The 24,143-nt window shown below is 45.4% G+C and overlaps 1 protein-coding gene across 5 annotated transcripts in view; it reads right to left on the bottom strand.

The window, feature by feature from the left end:
- Mv (lysosomal-trafficking regulator mauve) overlaps nt 1-23,207 on the bottom strand; it is a 118,690-nt gene extending 95,483 nt beyond the window's left edge. For 2 of the 5 annotated variants that reach the window (XM_077674383.1, XM_077674382.1), the window contains exons 1-7: nt 22,223-22,830; nt 16,851-16,930; nt 13,715-13,868; nt 11,238-11,322; nt 7,193-9,300; nt 4,092-4,250; nt 748-907 (exon numbers count right to left, since the gene is read on the bottom strand). In XM_077674383.1, the coding sequence (XP_077530509.1) occupies nt 748-907; nt 4,092-4,250; nt 7,193-9,300; nt 11,238-11,322; nt 13,715-13,868; nt 16,851-16,930; nt 22,223-22,309 (2,833 nt within the window). In that variant the 5' untranslated portion in view covers nt 22,310-22,830. Of the gene's footprint in view, nt 1-747; nt 908-4,091; nt 4,251-7,192; nt 9,301-11,237; nt 11,323-13,714; nt 13,869-16,850; nt 16,931-22,222; nt 22,831-22,871 lie in introns of those variants that run through there. The other 3 variants (XM_077674380.1, XM_077674381.1, XM_077674384.1) reach the window with 3 other exon arrangements.
- Between the last annotated feature and the right edge of the window lie 936 nt (nt 23,208-24,143).

Below are 24,143 nucleotides of genomic sequence, written 5' to 3'. Positions count from 1 at the left end.
TAGAACAAGGTCTCGTAAATTTACAGAAATTTCTTCTTCCGGAAACTGCCTGGCTGCGTTAGTGCACATTTAAAGTTGTCCTCCATAATAGAAAAAGCTTCCTATAAACCAGTAATGGCTGTCATAAAGCCAGTAAGACAAATATTTTGCGATGTTCACAAACCCTCGTTGCAATTACTTATGACGGCACCTGTACAACAATGGCGCACTATTGGTATACGGCCGAGTCCACTTATAAGGATACCGTTCATAACAATATATCGGACCTAACGATAAACAATTATGGCACCAACCATTTTTGTACGCGTTTTCCCGACACATTTCCTCACTTTGTTCTTGTTACTAAGCCATGCGTCATTTTGACTCGCATGGAAGAAAATCGTGCTATTTATGTGTTCTTGTTCATATTTTCGTGTTCACGTTCTATTTGTCCATGTCTATACATCCCAACTGCTCTACATGCTGGGATATACCTCTCAAAAATTTCCTATCACTGCGATACTGGTGGTGGCGAAGGAGATCATTATTTTTTCATTGTAATCAGGTCTGTATAGCTTTTACAAGTACCGACTTTTCGGACGAAAAACTGTGCAAACCAAGAGGAAAGTGATACCTAAAAAAAACACTTTGTTGGGCAATTTTTAAGTCTCCCAAAACCCATGTGCCCCCTTAATCAACAATACCATGATTACGTAGCTGCCTCTACACTTCCATGATGCCAGAAACGCAACATTTTGCAAAACTTACCGGCCTCTCTGGATACCGACAGGGCTCCTTCCGATGTAGCATCAGGGCTTGACTCTGAGTCGGCTTCGTAGCCGACCTCTTCGTTGCACGCCGGCACCAAAATGGAAGAGTTGGATTCATGCCGAAGCAGGGCGGCACGCGACACCAGGCTACCATCCACCTTCAAAAGCAAAAAAAGAAGAAAAGAAAAAAAACAGTGGTTGATTTCTCTGTCATAGGAATCGGTGAAACATGAAAGTGAAACGTGCAGCGAAATCTGAAGCTGAGCATGATTTGCGGGTCGGCGGCGGCTGTCTTGTGGGGGTGCTTGGCAAGCGACATCTTGCTGGCAGGTCATTTCGGCAAAGGTGTACTGGCGTCATTGCCGTGACGGATATGACATCAGAGAAATCTTGGTGTATGCCTACATAAAATAGTTTCGCGTTAAAATATAAAACCTGAAAAACGAACAACTCTAAGTATAATGTACTCTTTAGTACTAAAGGTTGCTTCCCCGCAAGAAGACCCTGTGTGAAGGGCTGAACCCTTTACAGGCCGCTTGCTCCATTGTACTGGCGTCATTTCCGTGATGGATATGACGTCAGCAAAATCCTTGTGTATCCGGGAATAAAACACTTTTGTGTTAAAAAAAACATTGAGAATACCGTTATTGCCTAATTTTAACATGCACCCTTTTAACAGCGGAGCTGTTGTTACTGGCCGCAAGTTCGCCATTGCAGGGGGGGGAAAAAAACAAGAAAATGGCGAGCGCTTGTAAGTACAAGCCTTGCCGCGCCCGCCAAGTCCCTGGCTTGCAAAGTGGCTTTAGCAAAAAATTTTTAAAAGCTGCAGCACTGCCGTCAAGCGCTACCGCGCATGTAAAAAACAAAAAAAAATCCCAGTGCTAATGCTAAAGATGAGACGATGCCTTGCTTGGGGGAGGTCACCCCGGCAGACGCATTCTATAGAAGCCATTATGGATAATTGCAGACATGGCTACGAGTGTGCCAATCCTTCCAGAGACGATTTGCAGATCTCGCCACTGCTGCCTCGAGTCGATGACGAAGAGATGCTGGAAGTCTACAATGCTGAGCATGACTTTGCATGCACCACTCGCCGCGAAGAAGATGACGACCTCCTCAATGCTTATTACAACGATTACTAGCACCGCAACTATGCTAATAAACAATGATACAGAAACTTAACTACGTGTCCAGCAATGCTTACCTACAACAGCTCCGCCATTGAAGCCTTGCGCGCGAGTGCAAGCTTCCCTGAATTTTTTTATTAAAGCAAGAACACGTCCGAAAATCACACAAGCCTTAAATCAAGTAGCAGCCCAAACCATGCAAGTAACTACTTATTGCTATCGGCACAACTGGGTAATGAAAGCTAACACATCTGCCTGAACAAAGCATCAAAAACTGCTCAAACCTCGCCAACACCAACACCAAAAAGAAAAAATAAAAGAGAAGGGAAAATATCCCGAAATTTATCTTTCTCGAAATTTATCCAAGACATTTCATTGCCCCTACTGCCCCTACTGCAAAAGCTGTTTTGCTGTGTAATAAGGCATGCCTAGAGGGCCGTTCACTAGTAACTACCTGCATGTTGTAAAGAGCTTCCTTCACATTTGCGCCGGGCGTGGCAACACTCGTTACCGGATCCTTTCCGAGGCTCTCGTTACCGTAAGGTGATGTCGGACTTTGTAACGACAGCAGCCCTTGCGAAAAGCTAGCGCAACACCCTATCTAGGACGAAACAGCAAAAGCCCGTTTTCTTGCTGCTTCTGACAATACACCGGCTAGAGTAGAGGAACAAAAAAAAAATGAAATGACGGCTGCTATGATGAATAAATCACGGCACAACGTGCACTGCAGTAAGGCTGCACTTTTACGCAATGGGCAAGCTTTTGCACAGTCTGCATGATTGCGCGACATTTTACACAGTTCTATGGCAAATTCGCGCAGTACAAATTCTGTTATGCGTGCCTACTCGGGTGTTATTTATTTGCACAGGGAAGGTATTTGACAATATCCCGACAAGCACCCCATTAAATCAATTTTTTGTCACAAAGAAACTGAATTCGGAGTTTAACAGGCCAACGTGATATGACAAGTTGAGTGCTCTGTACTATATAAACAGTACACGTAAACAGCTCATTAAACTTTGGTGGCACCAGTGTGGCAAGGAATCGTTTTGAGTGCCCATTTCAAACAATGAAGTTTAATGAGCTGTAAAATTAGTTCCAAGCGATGCATCAAAAAACTTCTTTGATTACTGCATTCCCCAGGGTTCATAGTATTGGAAAATATAAAGATTACAGTTCTATGACCAACACTGTTTTGTCTATTGTTTGACCAAAATAGGCTAATTATCTCAATTATCTTGGGAACTAATAGGCTGGCTCAAAGAATAATGCCATATTTGAAATAAGTGGGGGGAAACGCAACACGACTGACAAGTTTAACAGAGTTTACTTGAAAATTAAAAGAAGTTGTTTTATGACCACTGTCCCCCATTAACCAAGATAGGGTTATGTGGTGTAGTGGCGCCCTATAGTGGAGCGCCCGCTCACTGTGTGCGCTTGGTTGTATGAATTGTAACTAGATGTCGTTGCTGTGGACGCACGTGACGGGTCACGTGCGTATGCGTCTCGGTGCCGTCTTGTTGAACAATAAACGTTCTCTTTGGGTTCTGGTCTTGGTACGAGCAGGCCGCACTCTTTCTTCTTGGGCTTGTGCGTGGGCCCGGCGGCCGTCCCTCGCTCCCGTCGCCGCCGAGGCCGCTCGCCGTCGCCCACAACACAACAGGTTACCACAACCGGGCATACAACTCAACGCGAAACAGCTAAAAGAACTTTAGTGCGACTGCTACGAGGACACTCTCTAGAGCTGCGTCACTTTCTTGGTCCGTGGCAAAATCACGCTGACGCGGCGCGAGGGACAAAGGCTCTCTTAACTTTTCTGTCTGACACGGGACTAACCGATGTTCTTTAAACTTGGGATCCTCAGATTTTTCTCCTAGTGCTGTAATTTTTTCTACGTTCCGAACTGATTTTATTTTCTTCTCCCTCTTATTCATTGTTGGTGCGCACTTCTCCCCCTCTTTTTTTTTTTTTTTTTTCACCTCGCTATGTTCACCCCCATCTGAAGTAGCAAGCCCCGCCGTTTGTGGGGCTAACCTCTTCAGTATTCATTAAAGTTTTCTCTCTCTCTCTCTCTCTCACAACCGGGCATAGAACCGGCAACTTCAAGCTTAGCAACACACCACCTTAACCCCGTACGATGACAACGGAGTTATTCCATAAAACTACCAGAGCAGCTATCAAAGTTAAGAACCAGAGTTAGAGTTGCCTCAGTCACCTTGGAGCGGATCGAAAGGCTGGGAACTCGTGTCCAGTGAACCAGGTTTCCCAACAAGGCGTCCAGAAGACAGCGCCACTCAGATGCCGTCCGGTTCACGCTGGGGCAGTTGTGGAGCCGGTTCCGTAACTCTCGCACCAAGTCCTTGCGCTCCAGGCACTGAAGTGAAGTGACAAAAAAAAAGGCGTAACGCAACCGGTTCATTCGCCCAGTTTTTATTTTTATTGCAAGATATCGCGACGAGGTAGCCGGGGTTTAATATAGCTGCATTTACATTGGATATGCGGAAACAGAAGCTGCTTACGTCCAGCTCCAATCAATAATCTGTATGTGCTGCGCATGTATGGTGTCCATATCTACATACAGTAGCCGACCAATTTTTCGGACCTGAAGGGGAACGAAAAAGTCCGAATTAAAGAGCAGTTTACAAAATCCGTGAATCGCAAAAACGAACTTTATTTCATTTGGATAGGACTGAAGAAGTCATGAATGGTTCAGGACGAACCTGGTGATGATGTTACTGATAATAAGTCAGCTCGCCTGGTGCCTAAAAACAGTGGTGTCAAAAAAAAAAAAAAAGGAACTGGCCACGTATGACCTATCCGGCTTTCGATATCGCTTCCGCCACAGACTACGTGCAAAATTATGGCCTCCAAGAACACAGTTTATTACCCCTGCAGCAGTCAAGCCAATCTCCATCCAATCCGAAGCCAGCCAGGCGGCTTAGGATTCAAAATGGCGTCGTCCTGAAGTCGCACACGGCTCTGTCGCGGAGAATTTTGTCCGGGAAATTGAACTTTTGACTTTATTTTGTCCGAAATATTTGTTATTCATACACATTACTCCTATGGGATGACTGGCGGTTCTTCGGGAAAGTCCGGAATATCCAGCAGTCCGAATTTTCGGAGTTCAAAAAAACGGTCGGCTGCTGTACATGCATTGTGATATACAATCACGGACAAATGATATACGAACATAGAAATATGAACCAAAACACGCAAATTAAAAATTACTATTCGTTGAGGTCCAATAATGGTGCGCTGTTGGTATATTTGGAAAGCCACAATTCCCAATTGTGCAATTGTTTTTGCAACTAAGCCACGTGTCATTTTCGACGTGTAGAGAAATAAATTACGCTATTTGTGTGTTCTGGTTCAAATTTTCATGTTGGCATTTCATTTGTCTATGACTGTACACAGGGTGAACAGACATCCCATTTTGGCCAGAACAGTCCCGTTTTTGTCCCATTTTTGCAGGACTTCATAGTTTCAAAATTGCCGCCCAGCAAGTTTATAAAAGCAAAAGTGCGCCGACTCGCTACAAGTATATTTTGCAAATACATAACCTCGCGCACTTTAAAATATTCACCAAACCAAGAAAGTAAAATTTTGGTCTATTTTTACAGGAGGACGCTCTGAAGTTTTTGGCGAAAGCGACTTTGAAGAGGCATTATTTCACCAGGGGACCATCGTCAAGCAAAGCAATGAAAGGAAACTAGATGACTGAAACTTTTCAGGCATTTCAATCTCTGAGAGATGGGTGCAAGTCTTTAAAGATGTGTCAACGGGGTGCATGCTATGCTGAGATTTCGCACCGCAGAACTGGACCCGCGTTTTCCTGGAACCATGGCTCCAGTAGAGCGCGTTTTTTTTTTTCCATTGTGAACTCGACATGGAGATCAACCTGCTGTCAGCACTGTGTGTTACTTGTGCTGCTGAACTTTTTGTACAAGTTCGAAGCATTTTACGACCGAGTCTTGCGGGATAAAAAAAATTAAATCGTTGGAAAAATACACCAACAAAGGACTTGAAACGGGACCTTCGAAATGAACGCACCTAATTGCACTGCGAGTGGAATTGCTTCCCGATCCTGAGTGAAGGCTTAGTGCAAAATGTAACGTTTTAAAAAGTGAGGGAAGTTCTCGCATTAATATGTTTTTTCCCAATCTCAACCTTTTGTCCTTTTTACACTCCCCACCACCACTGCTGGTGCGTCCTGTTTTCTACCTCCAGGAATATGGTCACCCCAGATGTACAGTCACAGGCAAAGGCTTACAAAACATAAACGGCAATTTCGCATTCACGCATTAACCAGGCTTTATATTCTTGGGTTACACAAAAACTGAGGCGTCACATGTCACAACCACAAAGTCTTGGACAGCTATCCCAAGAACATTTCACGTTAAAAATAAAGCATGAGATTGTGTGGGAAATTTGAGAAACATGGCGTGCAATCCGCATGTGCTGCAATTCAATGTTTGTTACTCCCTCAACCTTCACAAACATTTCCTCACGCTTTGATCCCTTTCATGCTAATTCACCTCAACAACTAGCTCCAATCAGTGCTGACTGTACGCAAACTACACCAACATTCACAAAAGAATCCTGGGGTTACTTTTCAAGAGGATAAAGAAATCCTGGGGTTACATTTCAAGAGGATTTTCGTCATACATTTTAAGTGCAGAGCCCTTAAGGGGCTCGCCTTGTCGTCGTAGCTCACTCGCTGGGCCCAAGTAGAGCCACACGGCGTTCCGTCGTAGTGGCTGTCGTTCCAGCGTAACTTAGAGGCTTCGAAAGCCAAGCGGTTTATATAGCCATAAGCGTTCGAAACTAGTGAACCGCTGGCGCTTGTCATACATCTCCCCGCTGTTTTGTGCAAAGAAAACTGCAGGTACATTTGAGGCAAAATATGCGTAATTAACCGGCAGCGCTCGCGCACATTTAGTTAAGAATGCTCGTTGGGCTGGTTTTTGCGATAATAAGAGGAAAAAAAAGTGGCAGTGCAACGCCGGCATGTGCAGGAGGAAAAGCAAGCACAAAAAGAACAGAACTCCCGCTGGCACAGTTTCAGGCGGGGGCACGCGAGCACTGCGAAGGCGGGAGATTTGAATTGCATTGGGTGGCAGCAGTGAGCGGATAACAGCACTACAGCCCATTATGGCGAATCACTGCTCTGCACTTCCGACAGCTTTCACATTGAGATTTTTTTCTTAAACATGACAAGATTCAAAATCACAGCTTCGTGCATTGCTGAGTAGCCTCCAAGCCAAATAGAGAGAGACTTCAAAAACAAGCAAGTTATTGAAAGAGAATTACACTGACCTCCGACTGGTACCACAGCCGCACAGGACACAACTGGAGAAGCAGGGAGAGCAGAGTCTCCAACGCGGGAAACACTTTCCGACAGCACGGTCCAGGCTTCACCGTCTCGTCTGCCAGCCACAGCAAGAGCTGGTACGCCTCGGTGCAGCAGTTACCGGTCCGGAGATGCGAACGCACCGGGCTGCACTGCGCCACGTGACGACAGGAAAGCCACAGCTCAGCAAGCGTCGCGAGTTGCGCCTCTTGCACGGCAGTTGCGCTCGCCTCGGCTGTCTCCGAAGCGAAGGACTCGTTCGGCGATCCGACCAACGACTCCGTCGACTGCACCGCGAGAGGCCTCAGCTGTCGAAGAAACTGCTTCGTTTCGCCGGCGAGAAACTGAGTGAAGGCGGAGAGGGCGTTGACGTCTGAGTCGCTGCCGGCTTGCGTCACCACGCTTGCAGTCTCATCATCGCCGTTATCGTCGTCACACTTAACGCTGTTCACGTGGGCGAGGATAAGGGTTTCGATCAAAACCAGCGCGGCGTGCCTGTATATGGGCGCGACGGAAGGACTCAGCAATCGGTACAGCAACTTGGTTTGCACGCTTTCGGGAGGGAACACCGCGGAGGCATCGGCACCCAGGAGAGAGAAAGCTGAAACCGAGAACCAAAGGGGGCTCAGTTCCGGTTCTGCACTCGTCGCCTTGGCGAAGTCAAATTCGAGGAAACAGGGAAGGGCCACGTTCATGCAGATGAGCTCCCGGAACGGCGACCGGGCAACCTCTATAACGGCGAGCAAGTGTCTCCCGACCATGGCCTGCGTTTCCGCATCGCCGTGAGTGAGGAGCGAGGCGTACGCGGCGCACGTCTTCTCCCCTCGATCCTGGCGGTCGCGACAGGTGAAGCATGTCTGCAAGAACAGTCCCATCTGTCCGCAAAGGCACTTCTGGAGCAGCTGCAGAATCTGGTGCTTGTCTTCCGCGGCCCGGGAGTTGAAGTCGCGGAGCAGCGGCACGAAGACTTCGTCGAGTGCCATGCAGCAGCACACACCGCACCGGAAGAGCGCCTGTGTCGAGAGGAACGGAGCGTTGAGGAGGACTCCGCACAGGGACGCGAGGCAGCATCCCGACGACACGAGGTCGAGGACACTATGCCGCAGCTGTGTCCCCAACAAGGCGTCGTGGTGGTGGAATGCAACGCCTTGCCTCCGCGCCGTCTTCGCACGCTTCAACGACCCGACAATCTCCGCAAAGAGCCCGCTTATGGAAGCTGAAGAAGAGTGGGCTTCAGTGGTGTGCAGCGTCGCGTGCAGGCCGTCGTGGGAACAGAGCCTGTGAACAGCTTCCACCACCCAGTTTAGGCTCGCCTCCGAGGACGGAAAGCCGCGGATGGCGTCCCGAACGGTTATTAATGTGGCACACAGGCTTTCAACTGCAGACTCGGAGTCCCCCGCGTCGACGGCGGGTTGGCAGGCATCGAGGAGGGTCAACAGCGCGCGGTACTTCCGAATGGACTGGTGCGAGTATCCACAACCGGCGTAGAGCAACTGCGAAGTCGCGGTGACTACCAGACGCAGCACCCTCCGCTGAAGAGACCGGGAGCTGGGCTGACCAAGCAGCTGCTTCAGCGGCGGGCTGCCCTGGGGGGAGTAGCAGAGGCTGCTGAAGAGTTCTAAGGCACCAGGCAGGCACAAACCCGATATGGACGTCGCGATGGCTCGCCACCGGTCACCCTTGTGCACCGAGCCGCCGCAAGACTGGGTCAGGAGTGCGACGAGACAGTGGAGAAGGAAGGATGGCGAGACGCGGGCTTCGGCGATCTTGGCTTCTTCGTCGGTGAACCGGTTTTCCGGTAACGCCGTTTCACGCCAGTCTCCGTCGTCGTCCCAGACCTCGCTTGCCGAGTCGAACGGGTCCTTGTTGGGAAGAAGCAGGGCAGTGGATGTTCGCAGGAGGGGTGAAGGCACTTCCATGTGTTCGGAGTCGGTCGACGTGGATGAGTCCGTCGCGGACTCGATGAGGACTTTTTGTTTGCAGCGCCGGTGCTTGGTTGCAGCCTTGTTTGGACTCGCAGTCGTGGACGAGCACGCCATGAGGTCCCTCCACTCAAACTCCCACTCGAAAGTTCCTTCAGAGAAGAGAAAGGTTACGTATTTAAGCATCTACCAACGTTCTTGTTCAAATGGCAGCATACAGTGTTTTTTAGTCTTAATAATCTTCAATTAGGCAGTTTAAATGTAACTTCATTAATGTTGATAAGCATAAGCAGCTCTACCATTAATTCTAGTGGGAAGCTTTGTTTCTAGCTTATACTTCAAATTGAAGGTGGAAGCGCTCACACAACAGGGACGAAAGTAAAAAAAAACGGAGATGACACGGCGCTTATTTCTACTTTCTACTGATTTTTCTACTATACTACTACTTTCAACTTTCTTTTCCTACTTTTGTCCCTGTTGTGTGAGCGCTTTCCCCTTCAAGATGAACAGCTACCAACTAGCCCAGTTGTCCATTCTACCGTTATAGTACTTCAAAGTTGTTAAATAAAAAGGCAAAAATGAGGTGTTCTCAGAGCTACACAAATACAATGTCTTGCTTTTACCTGAACAAGAAATTCATTCAATGACAAACTGACTTCTGTAGGTACAAAAAAAGTGTTTTTAGAAAAAGTGTGCATTAACTCTTTCGGGACCGCTCCATAGGCCATCAATCACATATCGATCACATATGATCAATGGTTTCGCAAGCCTGCAGAATACAAATTTTCACTCGATGGAACACCTAGCGACATCTAGGAGATAGTTTGAAAACTGGAGTTTTCTCTTTTGTGAAGTTTCTTTTTTTATCGCCAGGCGGCAACGCATCAGATATTTTATTCTGACGGGCAGTGGTTTCGAATGTAAACAAACATGGCGTCATACTCGCGCGAGTGCGATAAGAAATCCGCCTCGTCTCGTCTCGCATATCTTCGCCTTCTACTGTGGAGAGAGAGAGAAAATGACCTTTATTGAGTAGTCCGGCGTGCAGGGGCGGATCAGGCCACGCAGGGCTTCACCGCCCCTTGTCTAGTATCTAGACCTCGAGGAACACTAGGCTAGTGTCCCGGCGTTGGCTACTTGGCGGGACCACTTCCCCCCGCTAGGAGGAGGAGGGTCTCCCGTTCGCACCTGCCGGGCCAGGGCGTCCCCGAGCCGCTGGACGGCTTCTACTTTGGATTTTAACGATGAGAGTGGCAGTGAAGAGTCGGAATGCGGCTTTAGAGATCGATTTTCAGCTCAAGTGAGGATTCGGGTGTCGATCAGCCTGGAACATCAAATCGTGCTCAAATTGGCTCTGCAGCAGGTATGTGCGCTCGAAATATGTCCTGGCTAGTTTATATTTGTTTGCTAGGGTGTTAACTACCTATGGTGGTGATCTCCTGCCACCAGCGAAGAAACAGATCAGTTTTCGTCGAGACGAGAGCCAGGCGTGTACCTGGGCGACGACGTAGCCATGGCCCTAGTGCCAAAGAGATCACACACAAAACAAAAAACCAGTCACACCTAGCTGCATCAAACTTTCGCGATGAAGAAACAAAGCATTGTGTTAGATTTTGTATATCCTGAAAAAAAAAATTTTTAATATTTTTATATTTACGCTTTTTTCTATCTTTTTCTGCAGTTTTTTTACGAAGTTCTTATTTTCAGATTTTTTCATGGTTCTACCGTCAGTGTTGAAGTAAAACTTGGTATTGTATGTCAAAGAACATATAATGAGCTGCATTTTGATATATGCTAAGGCCTTTGCTTTATGTAATAAAAAAATTGTACCGAGACCTCCCTTTTTCATCACTTTTTCCGGCCATCCCGAAAGAGTTAAGAAACTTTTCTTATTTGGACCAGCCTTTCACATTTGCAGTGCAACAAAATGCGCACCCTTAAATTTGGCTATGTTACTTTTTTCGTTTTCAGATCAACGAAAATATTTCCACCCCCTCGTAAGCAAATACTGCCAGCGATTTACTCAAAACCACCCCAAACCTCAAAAATACGAGAGCACCCTTGCAATGTGGCTCCTGGGAAGACCTACCCGGGGACCACGGTTCCTCGAGCTTGGAGAAGAACGCCAAGAGAGAGATGGCCACCCGCGACAATTCTTTGCAGCAGGGCAGCGCCTGCGTTCAGGAGCAAATCTTCGTTCAGGCACGCACACAGCTCTGGCATCGAGTCTACTCACACATGACACTATAAAGAAATAATAATAAAGCATACCCTACCACACCAAGCCATTCTTTACAGTAATTAAATTTTACGAAACTGCACCAATTTAGGAGACATAGGAGGTCCATCAGTGTGAAGCAGAAATCATGGCACCCGAACGAAAACTACACACTAGGGCAGTTCATGCCGGAACTGCCCCAGGCAATGCTTCTCCTGAGAAATACCATATTTTCACGTGTATAACCCACCCCTGCATATAATCTGCACCCCCACTTTCAGCCCGCCAGAAAAGAAAAAAAAAAATCCTCACGTATTGCCTGCACATTTGATACAGGAAAGGCTGCACCAAAGCTATATTTCTTAAGCAACACGTCACATACTGTGTGGACAGAAAAAGCGTATATTTAGCAAGTAGAATACACTAACTGCAAGGCGAAAGTCACAATTCACTAATAAAATTCAGTTCGTAGAGTGCACTCATCCTTGATTTTTTTTTTCCTTGTCCTTGTATGTTTTGCGCAATCGCTGCAATGGAAAGCTTAGTCAGTGCTACTGCGTAGGAGCTGCCCGGCATACCAATAGGCATTGCTGTGAAGCTGCACTAAAAGAAAAACCCCGCATATTATCCACACCCATACTTTGCCACTGAAATTTTCGCATTTTTGGTGCGGGTTATACGCGCGAAAATGCGGTACAGCGTTTTCTGGCATGCGAGAGAAAACTGCCTCCTTCAGGCTTTTATACGGCCCAGCTGTGAATCAAATTGTAATCCGATCTCACTCCACTCCATGCCGGTGCAGCTTTCTGGCGGTGCTTTTGTTTACTTAGCTCAGTGTGTCGCATTGAAAGCTCGCAGTGGTTTCCGGGATTCCCAGTCATAAAAACAAAAGTTGGCAATCTTCTGCATCTTTCTGAGCAAGGCAGGTATGTACCGTATTTATTCGATTATAAGGTGGTCACGATTATAAGGCGAGGGTGCAGTTTTGAGATTCAAAAAAATCGCCATATCTATATATCTTTATCTTAAACCTGGTTATATCCACTACAGGACGAAGGCCTTTCCCAAGGACCTGCAGCCACGCCTATCAAGTGCCTGAAGGCCGATAGTGTGATTGTATAATCATTGGGGGTTTTTTAGCAAATGTACCCAACCAGGGTAGCTAAATCCCTATAATATATATATACACACACATACACACACACACACACACTGAGCTTTGAATATAACACGGGGTATGACTTTGAGACTACGGATTTTGGAAAAAAACCTCACCTTATATTTGAATAAATACGGTAAGCATCACTACGACGCCGCCCTTTGTGGAATACTTGAGCGTTGAACTAGGCTTACATGCAGACAAGAAGCAGCTACATGCACACGCAGTTGCAAGAGCATCGAGTAGAAATAGTCAGACCTCGAACCTTACCCTGCCCTTTGACATGCATAAGAACTGTCAAACCACTTAGGACAAAGGCGCACATGCCAATGCAAAAATCTCAAATCCCCTTGCCCGTTTATACTTACACCTATTAAAAAAGCTTACGAAGGACCCAAATTAGGTGCGTTTAGTTTCGCGTGAACATTTTTTTTTTCCTGCAATTATTATGCCTCCAAGTGATCCTCGATCTCTACCGTTCCTGAACGGCTCACTGATTCATTCCCCACACACTTACACGCACTCTCACTATGCCCCGGACCAATCAAACTGGCAGCCGACAACAACGCAACCAAAAGAACAGCCGACATTCTTGCGACCCAAGACATGAACGGCCAGCAAAGCTGTGTGTTGTTGATCAGGCAACGTGGAGAACTTGAGTCTCAAGGTCTTTCCTGCTACTCTATACTATGTTTAGCAACGGGACTCCGTAGTTTGCCACGAATTGCTGATTCACGGCACCACACTACAATGACGTCACATATTGTGACATCACCAGTAGTGGGCGTGACCTCGCAACTGGGAGCAACACCCCTTCCAGTTGACAGAAGTGATGCCATCATTTGCTAAACATCAAATCATCAATTGGTGTGATCTGATAGCACTGGCATGGCCATTTTATCGGCACTAGTCCCTCCACACAGTCCAACGCATTGGCGCAGTGGGGCACAGACAGACTTCTGCTGATTATTATTATGATGATTGTCATGGTGGTGGTAGTGATAATGATGGTGATGAATATGATGATTATGGTGCTGGGGTGGTGGTGATGGCAATGATGTTGTGGTGGCATGGTGATGGTGATAATGATTGTGACAATGATTATGATGATGATGATGACGATGCTGACGACAATTATGATGATGATGATGATGATTAGGAGGAGGAGGAGGAGCGTCAGATGTCTCACCTGGGACCCAATTCGAACCAGAGCCCAGAGCAGCTTCCACCCCCGACCAGACAGCAGGAACTCCCGGCAGGGGGCGGGGTCGTCACCGCTGCAGGCCTCGTGAACCTCGAGCATGAGTTGGTGGGCCAGCACGTTGCCTGCTCCCACCCACTCCCTGCAGAGGGCATGCACAACTTGACAGCGGGCTGAAATTTCCCCATACTTACAGTCTTTGCCAAAAGTTTCTGGGCCATGTTAGTACATCACAAGAAATTCAGCATAAAAGCTTGCCTCTGATGCTAGACTGTAATGTTCTATGACAAGGCTGGCAGGAGTACCTTTCTTTCTCAATCTCATAAAGTGGTTAAGTCATACTTCCCTCTAAAGCTCTTGCTTTGATATTTACTGTGGCCCATAGCCTAGAAAACTTTGACAAAAAGACTAAACGTACGCAAGCCACAATGCAATGTCCTAATCATCATAACGAACCTACCAGGAAGGAGAAGCGAAGGTCATTACCCTCCTCCCATAACCGACAGTATGTTACCGGCTCCCATGTAACCTTTCAGAGCCCGCAAGTGGATACTGACACTTCTATTTTCCTAACTACAGCATAACACGCATCGAACACTGCTTATGGCAACAGCTCACTTTGCTGCTTGGCTCAAATATCGGAACTCAATTGCAGCAGTAGCAGCAACCAACCCAGTTGAAAGTCACGCTCATTTCGCTGAGACGCAGAACTCGCTCAGGAGAGATGCTCGTATTTTTTAAAGACACATGGTGTCGATGCAAGTCCATTTAATGTGAGTTTGGATTTTTTTTTTTCTTTCCGGAAATCACCAAGCTTAGTTTACAGTTTCCTTGCCTGGCTGATACTGCAGCCATCAATAAATTATAGCGTTACATTGCTTTGTGCGGCCTTTTTTTCTACCTTTCTTATGCTCCCCGTATTTCTCACTTACAGCCGAACTTCGTAATAGCAAACACTGATATAGTGAATTATTGGTTATAACAAACAAAATATGAAGTTTGTTTGGACACGCTTCACTTAAATGACGCCTATTCTTTTTATAACGAAACCAAAACCTCGAGAGCCGCGCGATACCGGCTATAACGAAGAAATATTTGGTTCCCGCGAGGCTCAAAACTCGACAGCTAGCATAATAAAAGCAAAATTTTTTAAAAGTGAGACAAAACAACTATTTTTTAGTAGCTTGAAAAACTGCAGAAGCAGGAAAGGCCCTTTGCTGTGTGGACACTGTGAAAAACTTCATTTCGTTCAGACTGTGAAAAGCCACCAGGCGAAGGCCACATCCTCCGTCAAGCAAATAAGAACGCAGGCTTGTTTTGCCGAACGAACTTCGTTCTGTTGTAATTTCACGTTCTCACGTTCCGGTCTGTTTAGTTTGAAATGCCACAAGGAGACAGATAAGGATTACCTCGTTTATAGTGGGTTCGAAGCCTAGAATAAGGAGTTTTTTATCTAGGATTGTTGCGCGAGCTTATTTAGTAAAGCCTCTTTACCTCAGCAGTTACAACGAATATTGGATATAATGAACTAATTTACTGTCCCGATACTACTTCATTATAATGAGGTTAGACTGTAATCTGCTCCAATCTAACAGAAGCAGACTGATATGAACCAGTGTCAATGTGCATGGAAAGCGCGCTCTACAAGGCACTTTCAGATGACCAAACTTTACGCATTAATTTGGCACTTTCTGAAAACTCAATATATTGTTATGCCAAAAGAGGGAATACGACAGTGCAAATTTTAACAGAGCCAAATTGAGTAAATGTTTGCATACTCTGAATTCCCTCTTTTACTTAAGGGTGGACGCTGGTTTTAAAACAACTTCTTCTAATTTTCAAGTAAACTTTGTGAAACCTGTCAGCCTTGCTGCTTTTTTCCCACTGATTTCAAATATGCCAGTATTTTTTCAGTCGGTCAATTAGCTCCCAAGATAATTAGAGATAATCAGCCATTGTTGGTCAAACAATACACAAAACAGTGTTGGTCATAATACTGTAATCTTTATATTTTCCCATACTATGAACCCTGGTGAATGCAATAATCGAAGCAGTTTTTTGATGCATTGCTTGGAACTAATTTTACAGCTCATTAAACTTTGTTGGCTCCAGTAGCAAGGAACCATTTTAAGAGCCAATTCCAAACACCGAAGTTTAACGAGCTGCAAAATTAGTTCCAAGCGACGCATCAAAAAACTGCTTCAACTATTGCGTTCACCAAGGTTCATAGTATTGGAAAATATCAAGATTACAGTTTTATGACCAACACTGTTTTGTCTGTTGTTTGACAAGTAAAGGCTAATTATCTCTTACTATCTCCCAAACTACGTAATTGACTGACTCAAAAAATAATGGAATATTTGGAATCAGTGGGAAAAAAGCAGCGGCAAGACTGAGAAGTTTCACAAAATTTACTTGAAAATTAGAAGTTGTTTTAGGAGCAGTGTCTCTCCTTAAATTTTTCCATATATCGCCACCTGAAAAGCCCGAAGAAAATTTACAGTACATTCTCGTAAAAGCAAACGCCATAGAAACAACCATCATCGGAAACGAAGGTTTCTATATACTAATTACGCAGCGGCTGAAATGCGGCATATCGATTGATTGATTGTGGGGTTTAACACGCCGACGCAACGCAGGCGATGAGGCGCGCCGTAGTGGAGGGCTCCAGATTAATTTTGACCACCTGGGGATCTTTATCGTGCGCCGAAATCTCGTACACACGGGCGTTTTTGCTTTTCGCCTCCATCAGAAAAGCGGCCGCCGCGGCCGGGAATCGAACCCGCGACCTTGTGCTCAGCAGCGCAACGCCTTAGCCACTGAGCCACCGCGGCGGGTAAAAATGTGGCATATCAATGTTGCTTTTACATCCTGTACAAGACCAGCCAAAAATAGCTGATTGTAACTCCCTTCTTGATGGTGAGCTTGCAGACAAAGCAGCAAAACTTATTAACTCTTCGTTTGCTCAACCTATGTGGCCATATCAGCACGATATGGGATTAAGTTCTAGATCTTGCGTAAACGTGAAATGGTATGACGCGCTGTAAAAACTGCTTTTTTTGGAGTTTGAGGCCCGCCACAATGCTCATAACCTCACAAACTGATGGACATGTGAGAAACTCACGTGAGTTGGGTCGAGCTTGGCACATTTTGGTATTCAACGATCAGCTTCACCAGGAAGACGTCAAGCAAACGGCTTTGCACCTGTGAAGTAGTGATGCACAAGAGCAAAAATGCATTTATGTGACTTGTAACGTAACGTTCATACTACAAAATAAACTTAAACCGTAAGACAGCCCTGGATTTTATAAATTGTTATTACACAATCACTACCACAGATTTCATAAATATAGAAAAGTTTGTGAACCGAAAATGTGGCAACACATTCTTCAAATTACGAAAGGCTAAACGATGGCATATCACAGGCAGCATATTTATTTCATTTGTAAGCAACTACTTTTTTAATTGTCAGCTTTTTAGCATTAACATAGTTATCTGTATCCATTTGAAGTTGCTTGTCCTTGCCTCCATCCTTTTGCGCAGTTTTTAACACAAAAGTGTTTTATTCCAAGATACACAAAGATTTCAGTGACGTCATAACCGTCACGGAAATGACGCCAGTACAACGATGCAAGCGGCCTGTAAAGGGTGCACCCCTGCACTCAGGGTCGTCTTGCGGGGAAGCAACCTTTAGTACTAAAGGGCACGTTATGCTTATGGTTGTTCGTTTTCAGGTTTTATATTTTAACACGAAAGTGTTTTATGCCGGGATACACCAAGATTTCACTGACGTCATATCCGTCACGGAAATGACGCCAATAAACCTTTGCAGAAGCGACCGCCAGCAGGACCTCGCTCGCCAACCACACCTACAAGACAGCCGTTGACCCGCAAATCATGCTCAGCTGCAGATTTCACTCAACATTTCACTTTCGTGTTTTACTGATTCCTACGACAGAGAAACCAACCACAATTTTTTCGGAGTCAATTCTTACCAACTGTCTTACCTTAGCTTTGAGTACTGGCCACCTGTACACTGAACTCAGAATTTAAAGGTACGGTATTTTTAAATTGATCGGCTTAAATAAACTTTTGTTTTGATGTGACACTCATTGAACAAAACTGCCAACCTAAATTAAATACCCTAGACGATGCCTTTTTGATAAGCACATAACTCTGAATGATGGCTAACTACGGCTACACTAAAATTATTAAGTGAAAACACATTCGTACTTGAAATATTGGTTTGATAAACTGCTTATCATAAATCGCTTTCATTAAAAAGGGCCTCTACTCTTTCGAGCCAGAACGTTGAACAAAATATTAACAAGCAATAAAAATTTTCAAACATACATATACTGATCTTGCATAACATATACTGATCTTGCATAACTGTGGGTCACGGTGCCCAATTGCTTTCAAAGCAAAAACCATTTCATCGAACTCCTGAGAAAACAGATACCGTGTAAGATGCACAGTGCAAGACAAAGCCTGACAGACAGAAACAGTAACAGGTTGCTGGCGTTAAGGGGTCTTGAGGACATTTTTGTTATTTTTTAACCCATGCGCTTGAGACTTACACATTGAGTGTATTTTAACATCCTGAGCACAAATATGCAGTCAGTTTTTGTCTATGGGGTGTAAGTTTAGAGTTGTGCAACATGTCATGCCACTCCGTTTCGGGCAATTTTTTTCATTACCTACACATGAAATACTCAGGTAGCTTTTATTCCTTTGTGCTCTAGAAGGACCAGGGAGTGCAACTATACCCCAGCAATAATTTTAGCCTTGTTTCTGCAAACGCTGTAAACTTCATAAATGCCAGGTCATCAATTGCACGTTTTTGTAAAAATAACTGCATACGATCTTGTGCCAGAAAAAAGAAATTCTATACTTTTGTGATTTTATTTTCGGTTCACACGCTTTTGAATGCAGGAAAAATGATGCAAATCGAACCAGTACATCCCAAGATATTGTACCCGACTGCTGACCATGTGGGGAAAAAATTGGTTCTGAGAAAACAGGGCACAAAGTTTGCAAACAAAGGCAAAAATGGTCATTTAGGCGACTTCAAAGGGCGACAGCTTTGTGAATACTTATGATACAGCTATGATATTTCGGAGGCACATTCTTTGGGACCTGTAGATTGCAAATAAAATTATTTAAGAAAATTGATTGGCACATTTTCAGTCCTCAAGACCAGTGTCCCCCCTTAAATAAGAAGTAGCCTTCAGTTAACATAACGCTGCTCCACCCACAGAGCATCGAAAAAAACTGTCAAATCAAGCCGTATGGCCATGCAATGGTGGTCAAGTGATGAGAACACAAGCGCACTCAAAATTCCTATAACAGCTCCCTAGTAATGTTTCTAGCCTCAAAAAAAAAAAAGTCCTTCACCTACATTTTTCCTTCCCTAAAATGCAGCTACCAAAGAACCAATATCAAGTACTAGAATGCAGGTATGAAGTACAGTGTTTGCCTGACATGCACAGCTTTGATGATTGCCATCATAAGGTACTTGATTTTTCTTGTACAATTTTCGCGAGTAAGCATCACACACAGGTCAACAATTAGACGCAGAGCAGAAACTCAATGAGAGAAAGAAATTCCAACAGGGTTAGTTAAATAAAGCCTCTGCGTTTCGAAGCCACCCAGTCGCACATCTGTCTGCAGGCCTACATCCGATGATAACAACCAGTCAATTGTACTAGTCACCTGAGCTGATAGCGCGGCTGAATTCTTTCATACTGCTCTATCAGGAGGCCTTCCATACCTCCGTTGTGAATCACATAACCAAAAAGAGGCAGCGATTGCTAATCAAATATACCTAGTACAGACTGCATTCATCACTCTTTTTGATTGCCATTACGATTAGACGCCAACAAAATTAGTAGAGTGGCTTCGAACTGAAGCACAATTAAGTCAGAAGTCCACGATGGGAGCCTTTTATTTAATTTATTTTTTGTCATGCACAGTTCCTAGTGTAGACTGCCATCATGCCACACACCTTACGTTAAGAAATTCAACTGGCTCGCTTTGCTTTTAGTGGTCTCTTTTGTTCAGTAACTTCTAAATCTATAATTTCATAACCCCGCAAACTAACGCCTTGTTTTGTAAAAATTATTTTTCTCCATAAGCCACTCCACAATAGAAAACGTATTTGCCCTTCACTTCAATGCGTTTTGATGACTTCCAATCATCACCATCATCACCCACTCCTTACTAAAACCTCTGCCACACGTACACGAAAAATGACATTAAGTGTTTAAGGCTTTAAGACACCCAACAGTGTTGCAGTAGTACCTCACTGATACGTCTAAAAAAAAAAACGTGAGGGAGAAACGTACCATCTAGTAAAACATACTACGGGGAATTTTTAGTGTTCACCATTGAGATCTTACTAAATGGGAAATCGTATAAACCGAGAACGTATCAACAGGGTTCTACTGTATTTGGGCAGGCCGTGCTACACATGAAAACGCAAAGGCATTAAATGTGTTAGGCATGATGGTGATAATGACCAAAAAGAGAAATGCACTCATATTTTAGAAGTCTTTAACATAGAGAAAAAGTCTCACAAGGGTTAAAAATGTTTTTTGTGAAAGAAAACGTTATGAGAAATAGTGTTTTCTAAAAAATGGTGTGAGCCGTTTCCAGAAGTGGCTTCAGCAGCTGCCGCCGCCTGCAAGCGATAGCCAAATCCGAAATATTCAAAACGATGAGTAACACGATGTTTTGACTTTTGCCACTGTTTTAGTGAACTTCGTCTTCTTCAGAACTTCGCCACCACGAGGGCACAAAAAATCGTCTTATTTCGAAGTTCAGCTACGTTTTTGCATCAACACTCTGGTGATGATAGTTTCCTTGATTTCATTCGGTGCTCACCCCTTTGACAGTATACAGATTTAAGGCATTTCTGAAGGCGAATGAGTTGTGTGGAACTCCTTAAAGCAAACATGACATTAGAGTGAATGTCATTAGACCTTTGCATGTAACAACAAACTAAAGGCACTAAAACTTAAGGCATTAAGCACCTAATGTCATTTTTCGTGTATGTGTGGCACGGGTATAAGCGAAAAGAACAAGCAGTCAGAGTCAGCTGCAGTACAATGACAACACAGCATTCAGAAGTGACAGATGGATAGACAATAAAGTTGGACAAAGGTGTCATCGTTGTCTCATGGAGTCCAAAACCACGTACCCCATTTTCACACGAGACAATCGTGTGTCGCGAGGAAATGTCACCTGTCATTGAAATTTTACAAATCACCTCGCCCTCCCCTTGAAATCATGTTCTACGCACAGCGGAAAAATTCTAGGGAAAATAAAGGACAAAACGCAACGCCATGTCCGATACTTTCCAGTGTGCCAAAATATTTGTTAGCATGCCTTGTGTACGTGCGATGAAGTTTTGCGAAAAGAAGAAAACTTTTAGACAAGTGAAGTATGAAAGTATTTGCCTGCTATGCGAGTATAACAATGTTTTAGGCTTGTTCATAATGGCTACGACAATTAAAGCAGCTATGACAATCAAAATTATCACGCACACTGCGCAAGTAGTTCCTTTGTGAGACTGCTAGAAACATACATTGACAGGCAGCAATATGTTGCACTAAATAAATGTAAAGGGACTTTTAGCACACAACAGAACACATAATGAAGTATTTCAAAAGAAAAAGAAACTCGTTTCGAGTTTTTTTTCGAACAGCTTGCTATGCATATTCCCGGTGCCTTAATACGTACTTCGTTACTATCTCTATAATATGCATGAAAACACGGTATAATAAAATGACTGCAAGTTACACATGTATTACAAACAATCACATCCTCACTCTGATACAGCTGATGCAAAACTGTAGATATTGTTCGGTGAAGCCAAACCTTATGCGCAAGATGTATTGTCGTCGGTATAAACTCAATGCTGACTTTATGCAGACGACACTACCTTTACAAAACTACGAATACTGCTAGCTGTTACGAAGAAGGGAATTGACCTTGCAATGTTCCCAGAATACACCATCAATAAGCACAGCATTTTCAGGAATTAGCGTGGATCTGGGAAAAAGAAAATATCACATCATTCATACTTTTTTCTGTAGCGATGTCACGTATTGGGAAGAACTCATAAACGTTACACTTGCTCTGAATCGACACTTCGACGGCGTAAGAGGCCGACCGAGCGATTTCAAACTTAGTGTGCTCGCAAAGCTTAGGAATCGGAGGTGGAAACAAAATCAAGGCATTGTCAGGCCGCTTTCAGCGCTTCCGCTTGCTTCTACAGTTGAAATGGATACATGTAAACAAACCGTGACTAAACGCTATCTTTAATTTCGTCCGCCAGGAAGTTTTCATCAGTGGATCACGGCTTTCAGATCAACATCCTGCTCAGTCTATCGGAAGTGTAGATATATGCAGCGCCTTGACGTCTACGAAGCAGTGCAGCGCCGTTCAGGCGAGACAGTGATCGGAATAGCAAATGCAATTAGGGAGCGTTACCTCTCGGTTTCGGCTCGGCGCTGCGACGAACCGCTGCCACGCCTGTTTCAGCTCCCGGCTGGCTTTCTGTCCGGCCATTTGGTCCATGGCACTCGTCGTCGGACATGCCACTGAATTCGGGTCATTCACACGAGAAAGAAGAAGAGAACACCAAAGCTGGCATCACTCAACAGGTGGTCCACCGATCCGCGCACGTCTTCATCGGGCGCACGTGCGCTGTGCAGACCAACCACCGTATCACGCGCGCAATTAAAACAAAGAAACACGTTATCACCACCTAGAATGACGCACAGTCAGGCGAGTTGCTCGTAGAGAGAACCTCAATCCGTCCCCCCGTAAGCGGTGATCGCGTTGACAACTCGCGCGCTGACTGAAACGTGGAAAATGCAATACGGAAGATGAGATCCGCTTCGCCGCTGCGTAGTGTGCAGCTCGGCGGCAGACTCGGGCCGGTGGCTCAAAGAACGAAAACACAGCATGGATGCATACTCCGATAAGCCCCCTTAAGCCGTTATCGAAGCCTTCCGATATCGGCCGAGCGCGGGGTCCTCAGCGCGTTGTTGCTGGAGGAACTGGAAAACCGTGCGATAAGGCAGACGCGATTGAGGTGGGCGTGAACGTTCGCATGACGCCTCGTTACGTAACTTACCCGCCGTCCGCCTCGCTTGCGATTGGCTTGATCAGTGGTGGTAACGACTACGACCGCGGTGTAAGCGACGCTGCTTTGGAGAAGGCGGCAGGGGTCGAACTAATCGTACGCTATTCTCGCGCTTTCGAGTCGCCCCTTTGCGCGCACAGAGAAGCGTAACATGCAGCCGACGTAACGACACGTGACTGAAATGCCGCAGTAGTTTGAAACGACAGAATTTGGCGTTTAAACTTTCCACTGCCGAACAAATGCGCAGCCCGGAGGAAAAGCGTTGAAACAAAACACGGCGGCAACAGTGGAAAGTAGGGCCAGCTGGTTTAAATTTAAATCTGTTTCGGGCCGAAGCGGAACAAAAACAAGAACACCAGAGAAGTCTAGAGCAGGGACAACTCGCTCGCAAAAGCGGGACAACATGGCAAACAGACTAAAACAGTTTCGGTTTCGGTTTCGCATACTTCTCTCAAATATGTACTTATTACGTGGTTCTCATACATCAAATCTAGTCAGCCTCCTCGATATTGAGATGCATGAACACCGCGTTATGTTCTGAAGGACATGTAAGTGCGTACCAGCCAAGGTAACAGGGTAACAGCTTCGGATGAAACGCACGGAAATCGCGTCGGCTGAAATCGTAGCAAACGAAACAGCACTGATTCTCTGTGGACATCCTCTGAGGCGGGCCACCCATGGGTGTTACTCAGCTAAGTGAGAAACTCTATGGGGCCACTATGGCACGAGTTAGAATTGTGTAAATAATGATAACCGACTAAAAATGCTGCAAATGCATTCTTTTCTCCGTGATGCAATGCACTGTCACGTGACCTCTCGCGTGACACAATGGCGGGTTTTTGAAGGCACCTTAGAGCACTGCACGGGCCTGATTTTAAGGCCCAAGCCCGCTCTGTGAAGCCCGACCCAGGCCCGTAACACCGAGCCCGGGCCGGCCCGGGCCCGGGCATTCATAAGTGAGCCTAGCCCGGGCCCGGCCCGGGCCCATCATCTCAAGCCCAGGCCCGGCCCGGGCCCGTCGTCTCAATCCCAGGCCCGGCCCGGGCCCGTCGTCTCAAGCCCACGCCCAGTCCGGGCACGGTCTTTTTTTTTTTCTAGCCTACGGAGGGCCCGCATGTGTGTGACCAGGCCTGGTTTTAGACGTTGAAGAAAATTAGTTTATGATATATTTGGTCGAGTGTCTTCGTAGCGGGAAATCAGACGGAGCATCTAGTCTGTACAAGCACGCCCTGAATTGTAACGCAAAAAAAGGGTTGAAAAGTA

The sequence above is a fragment of the Haemaphysalis longicornis genome, unplaced genomic scaffold, assembly GCF_048455015.1.
Source record: "Haemaphysalis longicornis isolate Haplotype H1 unplaced genomic scaffold, Haemaphysalis longicornis Haplotype H1 scaffold_6, whole genome shotgun sequence".
NCBI lineage: Eukaryota > Metazoa > Arthropoda > Arachnida > Ixodida > Ixodidae > Haemaphysalis > Haemaphysalis longicornis.
Note: the sequence above shows the minus strand (reverse complement) of the source record. Positions and strands in the feature narration are given on the sequence as shown.